At 39.1% G+C, this 11,004-nt stretch overlaps 1 protein-coding gene across 1 annotated transcript; it reads right to left on the bottom strand.

Moving 5' to 3' along the window:
- Positions 1–2,228: 2,228 nt before the first annotated feature.
- Positions 2,229–6,277, bottom strand: LOC138372767 (uncharacterized). Its single transcript, XM_069338389.1, has 4 exons — positions 6,025–6,277; positions 4,624–4,829; positions 3,663–3,804; positions 2,229–2,842 (listed from the first exon to the last, which is right to left on the bottom strand). The coding sequence occupies exons 1-4, from the start codon at positions 6,125–6,127 to the stop codon at positions 2,493–2,495; spliced, it is 801 nt and encodes a 266-aa protein (XP_069194490.1). The 5' UTR covers positions 6,128–6,277; the 3' UTR covers positions 2,229–2,492.
- Between the last annotated feature and the right edge of the window lie 4,727 nt (positions 6,278–11,004).

The following is an 11,004-nucleotide window of genomic DNA, read 5'->3' as shown; positions in this document are numbered from 1 at the left end:
CTCCCACAGTAACCCCAACACCAACCTCCCACAGTACACAACACCAACCTCCCACAGTACACATCCCACAGGTAACCCCAGCACCAACCTCCCACAGTACACAACACCAACCTCCCACAGTACACCTCCCACAGGTAACCCCAGCACCAACCTCCCACAGTACACCTCCTACAGGTAACCCCTACACCAACCTCACACAGTACACCTCCCACAGTAACCCCAGCACCAACCTCCCACAGGTACAAAATGAAGCCATGAGAATTATCTTAGGATGCCCAAGAAATGCTATGATTGAGAAAATCAGGATGGAGTTGAATCTGCAGAGTATTGGGGATAGAATTGCAGAGATAAATGTAGCTTCTGCCATTAGATTAATGAGAGGTGGGGGAGCTAATGAATTGGTCCTCTCAGTTCAAAAGGTGGGAAGTACTGAACAATGTATGATGAAGAAAAGAGCATATATGAGTTTCTTGGTCTATTCTTAGACAAGAGACTCAACTTCAGTACCCACATACAATACATAACTAAGAAAGTCTCTAAAACAGTTGGTACACTCTCCAAAATCAGATATTATGTACCTAACCCTGCTCTCATCTCTCTATATTATACACTAATCTATCCCTATCTCAACTATGGTATCTGTGCACGGGGTTCAACCACTGCAAACCACCTCAAGTCCATCATCACCCAGCAAAAATCTGCTATCAGAATAATATCAAATTCTGCTTTCAGACAACACACAGCCCCCCTTGTTTAACTCCCTAAACATGCTAAACATAATCTCACTCCATAAATTCTCTTGTGTCAACTACATTTACAAAACCCTGTTCTTAAATGCAAATCCTGCTCTGAAACTCTTCCTGGACAGATGTAATAGGACCCATTATCACCACACCAGAAATAAATATCTCTTTGATATCCCCAGAGTTAAACTTGTATAAATAAATAAATAAATAAATAAATAAATATGTTTATTCAGGTAAGGTACATACATACAAGTAATGTTACATTAATGGATCGATATATAGATAGAGCTAGTACATACAATGCCTAAAGCCACTATTACGCAACGTGTTTCGGGCAGGAAAAACATTAATATCTAGAACTTAATACTAATTGAGCATAAAGAATAAAATGTGTTGAGAACAAATACAAATAAAGATAAAAAAAAGAGGGAACATGACTGAAAAAGCAGCACAAATACAATAGGTTGACAAACAGTGTTGATTAAAAAAAAAAAAAAAATAACAGACATGGGTTGACAATAGAGGGGTAAGGTAGGTTAGTGAATTTATTAGGTAGTGTTTAGTTTTTATCTTAAACTGGTTGAGAGAGGTACAGTCTTTAACATGGTTGGGAAGATCATTCCACATTCTGGGTCCCTTGATTTGTAGAGCATTTCTAGTTTGATTAAGTCGTATTCTTGGAATATCAAAACTGTATTTTTTTCTGGTGTGGTGCTCATGGGTTCTGTTACAACCTTCAATGAAGCTTTTGAGCTTATATGTATGTATTTGTAATGTATGTATGTAAACAATGTATTTATTATCATTTATCAATTCTGATAGAAATTACCTACTTAAAATTATCTGTTAGATTAAGGACCTGCCTGAAACGCTGCGCATACTAGTGGCTTTACAAGATTGTAAATACTGTACTATTCAATGTATTCTCACAACCCCAATGTACCTACTTGTATATATATAAATAAAATAAAATAAAATATTGTGATGGGTCAGTAGCTAGGGATGGGAAGGCAGGATGCAGTATGCCAAACTGAATTCGTGCGCCCCTTGAGGGACTTGAAGTAGAGGGATAGGGATCACAGGATAAGTATGGGTTGCACAAACTACTGGTAACAGGATGAGTATGGGTTGCACAATTAATTACTACAAAGTGGTTGAGTATGGGGTGCACGTAAATGAAGACTCCCAAGAAGCAAATCAGAGATCAGCCCAAGCTTCATCTTGAGGCAAAGCTCAATGCCTTAAGCCATATTGATGCTCTGTCCACAGAGCATTCTCTCTCTCAAATCATAATAGTACACTAATGGTTCCCTACACCACCCCTCAGGTGCAGCTGCAGCAGGCTTGGGTGACATGATGACTATGGGGTGCACAATAAACTAACACTCACAGAATGAGTATGGGCTGCACAATAAGCTACCTCTCACAAGATTAGTAATAAAGAAACATTAATTTTTTGGGTAGGGTGACTGAAACTCATCCTGGGGTAAAAATGTTTATTTAAATTTATTATAGTTAAATGAATTTAGTAAATTATTCCATATATTGTATTATAAGTGAATTGACACTAAACTATAAATGATACTAATAAGGTTTTAAAAATGAAAAACAGTAAAAATCCTTCATGTAAGATATGGAAGTTGAAAAGTAAATTAACTGTAAACTAAATTATAAACTGTAGACATAATATAAAGTATTATAAGTAAAATACCTATAAACTACCAAATAATGTGTAAGGAACCATTTCTATTGTTTGTCCTTTTTTACCTGTTTCCTCAGGTATTTTAAAATTCCCATTCCGTTGTTACTACACTGTTTTCCTGGTGTAGTTCCCTGTGGTTCAAATTTTACTACTTGTACTTCTTGCTGTTTCTGAAGGATTGCTAATGGTAGCCCTTGTTGCACCGGCGGAACTTTTTGTAAATGTTCCACCTGCGGAACTTTTTGTAATTGTTGAATTTCTTGCACCTGCGGTACTTTTTGGACTTTATGCACCTGCTGCACTTGTAGCTCGTCAGGATTTTTTTCCAGGGCATTATCGCTATCACCTTCTGATCCTAATGTAAGTTTATCTGCATCAAGCTTCCTTGTGCGTGCTGGAAAAAAAAATAAAAATAAAAAATAAAAAATTTTGAAATGGAAGATCCTGTGTAACAAATTTAATCAGTTACTATGATCGAGCCGCAGAAATTTTACAGGAAAGATATGGTTGGGTTGACTGCATCTATCTGGACCTAAAAGAGGCATTCAATAGAATTCCACATAAGAGTTTGTTCTGGAAACTGGAACATATTGGAGGGGTGACAGGTAAGCTTCTAACATGGATTAAAAAATTTCAAACTGATAGAAAAATGAGGGCAGTAATCAGAGGCAATGTATTGGACTGGAGAAATGTCACGAGTGGAGTACCACAGGGTTTAGTTCTGGCATTCATGGATAAATAATAAATAAATTGTTCATGATTTTTTTAGACAAAAGCTAGAATATGCAGCAGTTGTATGGTGCCCATATCTTAAGAAGTACATGTACAAACTTGAAATGATACAAAGACGTCATGGGTGTCATAGGGGCACCAGCACACTGGTTTGCTAAAGGGCCCTTAATGCTGTCGAGACCTTATGGGCCCTTGGACCCATTACGTTAAGACATAGTGCTGTATTGGGCCACACACTTTTTGCCATATACATCAACGACAGAGATGATTGAATTGAAATTATATATATATATATATATATATATATATATATATATATATATATATATATATATATATATATATATATATATACATATATATATATATATATATATATACATATGTATATATATATATATATACATATGTATATATATATATATATATATGAGAGAAAATAATAGGTGGTGATATATTTATATATTATGTGAACTACTTACACAAAAAGAAGTTAGTGGTGAAGATCTTCTTGTCCTCTTCTTGTATTACGTTGTTTGGTAGGATACCATGCGTCACCCGTGCTGGTCCTTTCTTGTAATAGATAACGATTGATTCATACCCACAGCCACGCAGATATGTTAGCTGAAAAGCAAATAATATTTAAACAATAACACTATCTGGGAAAATGCAACAAAATAAATGTTTGAAGCATAGCTGGGCATGTGCAATAGAACCCATAATAGAATCACAATACCAGAAATAAATATCTTTGATATCCCCAGAGTCAAAGTTATTCTGTGTAAATACTCTATGCAAATAAAGGGACCTTGTCTATGGAACTAACTTGCTAACAAATTTAAAAACTGTCCAACTTCTGCCATTTTAAAAAATAAAACCAAAAAGTACCTAAATTTTTTCTTGATAGTTTCCTAACTAGTGTATTAAACTCGCACTGTATCTTATGAAATCCAATGCCAGAATATATGTGCCTAAACCATACAACTTTTCCATTGTAATCATTGCTATCACCTTATATCATGATTGTTATATTGAATGCATATCTTACTATATTATACCTTGAAATATTCCTCAAATTATGCTACAATTTATATGTTGATAACCCTCAAATTTTACTTTAATGTACATAGTAATCTTTGTGATACTTTCTTACAATGTACCAGCCAATTTTTTCCATTTAAGCTTTAAATTGCCTATTTAAAATTATCTGTTAGATTAAGGACCTGCCCAAAACACTATGTGTGCTAGTGGCTTTACAAGAATGTAAAAACATCAATTCTATGTACTCTCATAATCCCAGTGTGCTATCTTGTATATAAATAAATAAACAAATAGTATGTAAGTACTGTACAGCATTATTCATGTTGATTCTATACCTTATCAAGCAAGTTCAGCATAAGAAGAATACAAATGAATACAACAGATGTAGACAAACTTCAATACCTGATTTTCAATCCTTCGTAGAACCCGGCTTGCTGTATTTCGTTCTAAAGCCTTCTTGCCTTTAAGTAGAAAACGGGCTTCCTCTTCTTTCTTCATTAATTCTCTACTGTTTCGGAAGTCACACTGGCAGAACTTGCAAACATTGCTTCGGACATGCACACATTGTTTGCAGTTTGTGCATCTCCTCAAGAATTTTCCCTGAAGACCTGAAGGAAATAGTTTCTAATAAAATACTTATATTCAAATGACCTATGCTGCAAAAATTATAAGTTAAATTGTTGTTAAAATGTACTACAGTAATTAAATATATTATTTAAATTATGAAATAATCTACATTAACACTAGTGAGAGCAATGTTAAAAATTTTAGGACTGCATCTGGAAATAACTTTAATTTTGGATGTGATTAACCATGCTGTAACTCGTATAACAAAACTGAGAGGAGTTGAATCCAACAGCCTGATTGACCAGGCTGTTAATTTCAAGCGAATACTATATTATTGGAAGAAAAAAAAATTATATATATATATATATATATATATATATATATATATATATATATATATATATATATATATATATATATATATATATAATCAATATTGTAACTTTTTTTGTGTAATGACGTTTTCAAATAAAGTTAGATAAATATACACACATACCAAAAGAATAAGGGTGGTAGGAGAAGAAAATATGAAAGTGTTCAGTGAGGATCCACAAGGTCTTCTCTGAGTACTCTTTATTTTCTTCTCCGAGGCTATGGGTCCCTACACTTGCACCAGAGGTGGTACCCCTCATATATATATATATATATATATATATATATATATATATATATATATATATATATATATATATATATATATATATATATATATATATATATATATGTCGTACCTAGTAGCCCGAACGCACTTCTCAGCCTACTATGCAAGGCCCGATTTGCCTAATAAGCCAAGTTTTTATGAATTAATTGTTTTTCGACTACCTAACCTACCTAAGCTAACCTAACCTAACTTTTTCGGCTACCTAACCTAACCTAACCTATAAATATAGGTTAGGTTAGGTTAGGTAGGGTTGGTTAGGTTCGGCCATATATCTACGTTAATTTTAACTCCAATAAAAAAAATTGACCTCATACATAATGAAATGGGTAGCTTTATCATTTCATCAGAAAACAAATTAGAGAAAATATACTGTCAGGAAAACTTGGCTTATTATGCAAATCGGGCCTTGCATAGTAAGCCGAGTACGACGTTCTGGCTACTAGGTACAACATATATATATATATATATATATACATACATACATACATACATACATACACACATACATATATATATATATATATATATATATGACAGTGTCAGATTCAGTTTACTACAGTTTAGTAATTCCTTACCCTTTGATGTACTAGGTAGATCCATGTTTAGTGAAGTTTTATAGCTGGAGCTGGAAGATCCTGTCGAGATGACTTCTTCAAAGAGAATAGCTTCAACACACATTGTGTCTTGAGTCTACCAGTACTTGGCCTACAGTTACCAGATCTGATTTACAGAAACTAGTGAACTATGGAGATAAGATTGTTAATAATATACTTTTTTTGAGATTCATATGACTTGCAGCTTAAAAACCAACCTTATTTTAAAATAGTACACTAAAGTACATAGCAAATTGCGAAATTCGTAGTTTTTTAACTACTTTAAAGCTAAATTCTCAAGCTTTGAAAATAAGCACAATTTGCTATTTTAAGCGGAATCTGGCAACTCTGATTTAGCATGTAAACATTGACTTGCATTCACAATGTAGTTATTTATTTTTCAACAATTTAAAACGAGTTATGAAAATACACACATTGGTACATTATTGCAAAGGCACTATACTATATATATATATATATATAAATTGTTGCAAGTCGAGCAACAAATATTTTACATTGAACAACAAATGAGATTGGAAAAGCAGTATTGCCAAAATAGACCCCAGACACACCCTGTGGGTAGTAATGGACCCCCATACCGACCCTATGAGGGGTAGTGGACCCCATAATAACACTATGGGCGATAGTGGACACTATACAAACACTATGGGCGGTAGTTGACTTCATAGAGACCCTGTGGGCGGTAAGGGACCCCCTATCGACCCTGTGGGCGGCAGTGGACCCCCTATCGGTCCTGTGGGCGGCAGTGGACCCCCTACCGACCCTGTGGGCGGCAGTGGACCCCTACCGAACGTGTGGGCGGCAGTGGACCCCCTACCGACCCTCTGGGCGGCAGTGGACCCCCTATCGATCCTGTGGGCGGTAGTGGACCCCCCCCATATCGACCCTGTGGGCGGCAGTGGACCCCCTATCGATCCTGTGGGCGGCAGTGGACCCCCTACCGACCCAGTGGGTGGCAGTGGACCCCCTGCCGACCCTGTGGGCGGTAGTGGACCCCTACCGACCCTGTGGACGGTAGTTGACTTCATAGCGACCCAGTGGGCGGTAGTGGACCCCATACCGACCCTGTGGGTGGCGGTGGACCCCATACCGACTCTGTGGGCGGCAGTGAACCCTATATACTAATCCTGTGGGCGATACTGTACCCTATAGTCATCCTGTGGGGGCAATGGATGCCATACATATCCAGTGGGTGTTATTGTACCCCATACTTATTCTGTGGGTGGTTGGAGCCCCATACCCATCCTGTGGGTTATAGTGGACCCCATACTCATCCTGTGGGTGGTATTGGACCCCATACCTATCCTGTGGGTGGTTGTGAGACCATACCCATCCTGTCGGTGGTAGTGGACGCAATACACATCCAGTGGATGGTATTGGATCCCATACCCTTCCTGTGGGTGGAAGTGATCCCCATACCATTCCTGTGGGTGGATGTGACCCCCATACTCATCCTGCGGGTGTTATTGGACACCTTACCCACCTAACAGGTGGTAGTGGACCCTATACTAATCCTATAGTTTCCAATAATCCACACCATACCATCCTGTTTGCAGTAGTTTACCCTATATACATTCCAACATAACATCGTTTTCTGTTAGCGTTCCTACAAAACATTCTTTAAAGATTTCTAAAGCACAAACTATGGTATATAATATTGATTGGTGAAGCACTTATTCTATGTAATAATTTATTGTGCTTATTATAATTTACTAAGAACAACTAATATTTCTTAAAACAAAACTACGAGCCTTCAATAGGATGTAGCTGATCTGTAATATTATAAGAGCATGGACAATAGTAGGTGAATTTCACAACCCATGTGGGACCTGAAAACTACAATTTTCGTTATAATTGAACCAATCACGACTATTCAGCTATCTACGTTGATGGACGAGTACTGTGAGACGTAAATTGGTACGTGAGGAAGAGTTTGAGCCTTGGTAAAAAAGTTAACTGGGAATATATCACATATGTACTAAATCACATTCCACATATTGACTTTAAGCACTAGTCATATATGTACTGTCTTGTGTGAGAACGGGTTGCCCCCTCCACCGTCCTCCCCACCATCCCCCCCCCCTTGTGTACCCGGCCACAGCAACCCTCCTGTGTCCCCCTCCACCGTCTTCCCCACCATCCCCCCCCCTTGTGTACCCGGCCACAGCAACCCTCCTGTGTCCCCCTCCACCGTCTTCCCCACCATCCCCCCCCCTTGTGTACCCGGCCACAGCAACCCTCCTGTGTCCCCCTCCACCGTCTTCCCCACCATCCCCCCCCCTTGTGTACCCGGCCACAGCAACCCTCCTATGTCCCCCTCCACCGTCTTCCCCACCATCCCCCCCCCTTGTGTACCCGGCCACAGCAACCCTCCTATGTCCCCCTCCACCGTCTTCCCCACCATCCCCCCCCCTTGTGTACCCGGCCACAGCAACCCTCCTGTGTCCCCCTCCACCGTCTTCCCCACCATCCCCCCCCCTTGCCTAGCTGTACCCGGCCACAGCAACCCTCCTGTTTCCCCCTCCACCGTCTTCCCCACCATCCCCCCCCCTTGCCTAGCTGTACCCGGCCACAGCAACCCTCCTATGTCCCCCTCCACCGTCTTCCCCACCATCCCCCCCCCTTGTGTACCCGGCCACAGCAACCCTCCTATGTCCCCCTCCACCGTCTTCCCCACCATCCCCCCCCTTGCCTCTGCCCCTCGTCCTCTCCACCATCCTCCACCTATCCCCTTGTCATCCCCACAATCCCCCGTTTCCTCGTCCTCTCCACCATCCTCCACTCCCCCGTTTCCTCGTCCTCCCCACCATCTCAAACTCCCATCCCTTCGTCCTCCCCACCATTCTCCACTCCCTCGTTCGATGTGTTTCCAAGTGATTTGATGTTCCCATCAGAAAAATAGGTACATCAAATGATCTGATGTTCCCATCACTGAAAAATAAGAACAGTTAAAAAACGAAATGAAAAACATATAAATAATAAAAAAACTGAGCGATTCTCACGAAAGGAATGGTAAGGTAAACAGTTCAATTCCAGTGCAATGTCACACAAAATAATTAAATCAAAATGAAAATATATCGAAATCTATGAAAATTCAATAAATCAATGCAATCGGAAACAATGAAATGGAATCGTAAAATCTATAGCATAGGATTTAGTATATAGAATGTAACGTTGTGTCAAACTTTCAAAGTAATCTGTAAAGAAGTTTCGGAGATTTCCCTTACATGAAAAATCAAATGAAAAACACAGTTCAATTAAACATGTTTTTACCTGTCACAATCGTGACATCAATATAGTAGGTATATAAAAACACGCTCGTATGCGAATGGAACGTTGTGTCAAAATTTCAAAGCAATCTGTGAAGAACTTTCGGAGATTAGCGATTTTGAACAAACGAACATTTACATTTTTATTTATATAGATTGGAAAATATGTCAACAGGGATAAAAATACGACGAGAGATATAACCCGCTTCTGCTTCTTGGAGGATGTTCCATCAAAGGTTACTTTATTCCTCTATTATGCTCAAGACTAAAGTATACTTGGTAGCTGGACTGTAAGCTCTTGTGGTGGTCTTTATAACATTCTGAAATTTCACAGGTGTCAAACCCAACACAAAACTAAAGCAGACGGTTTTGTGGATATATATTTTTATCTCTATTTTGTATAATATCCTTATATCTAATCTCTTCATATTTCTTGTACTCCTATATGAAATTTTTACTTATGAAGACATGTTTGTGACGAGGAATGAAATAAACAGGTTCGACATCACTCCAAGAATGATTCATTAAATAAACACGGACTCTGCACGTACGCACGCACGCACACGCGCGCGCACACACAAACACACACACACACACACCACACACACACACACACACACACACACACACACACACACACACACACACACACACACACACACACACACGCGCACACGCACACGCGCACACGCACACGCACGCTCGCACACACGTGCACACGCGCGCGAACCCCCCCCCCCACACACACACACACACACACACACACACAGTGTGGCTAGTCAAATTAGAGGGGGGGGGGGTCAAATTAGAGATCAAATTTGGGCGCCTCGAACAAATTAGAGTTCAAAATTGGGGGCCTCGTAGCCTGGTGGATAGCGCGCAGGACTCGTAATTCTGTGGCGCTGGTTCGATTCCCGCGCGGGGCAGAAACAATTGGGCAAAGTTTCTTTCACCCTGAATGCCCCTGTTACCTAGCAGTAAATAGGTACCTGGGAGTTAGTCAGCTGTCACGGGCTGCTTTCTGGTGTGTGTGTGTGTGTGGTGTGAAAAAAAACAGTAGTTAGTAAACTGTTGATTGACAGTTGAGAGACGGGCCGAAAGAGCAAAGCTCAACCCTCGCAAACACAACTAGGTGAATACACACACACACACACACACACACACACACACACACACACACACACACACACACACACACACACACACGCACACACACGCACACACACACACACACACACACACACGCGCACGCGCGCGCGTTGTTATTGTATGTTGTGTTGGGCCAAAGTATTAATTGATATTATGGCTCACTGCCTGGTATTACTGGCTCCCTCCGGCGCGTGATGTTTCCCTGAGTTATCGGACCGAAGGTCACAACTCTCGTCAAATTTACCAAAAAACTCGAGCTTTTCTTTATATTCTTTATATATTTTCTTTATATTTATATTTATATTTATATTTATATATTCTTTATATATATTCCGTTTTCTTTATATTCTTTGCTAAAAAAACTTTGTTTTGTATTATTTATTTATCGTTGAGAGGTTGACCATTTATTTTAAAACATTTAGCGCATATGTTGATAAGGTTTGTATGAAAGCAGTCTAGGTAACACAAGAATATTATGGAGAATTTAATTAAAAACTAACACTTATTGTTATAGATATTTTTA

This window comes from Procambarus clarkii, chromosome 39, assembly GCF_040958095.1.
Source record: "Procambarus clarkii isolate CNS0578487 chromosome 39, FALCON_Pclarkii_2.0, whole genome shotgun sequence".
NCBI classification, from domain to species: Eukaryota; Metazoa; Arthropoda; class Malacostraca; order Decapoda; family Cambaridae; genus Procambarus; species Procambarus clarkii.
The sequence above is the reverse complement of the archived record's forward strand: the minus strand, read 5'-3'. Positions and strand labels throughout refer to the sequence as shown.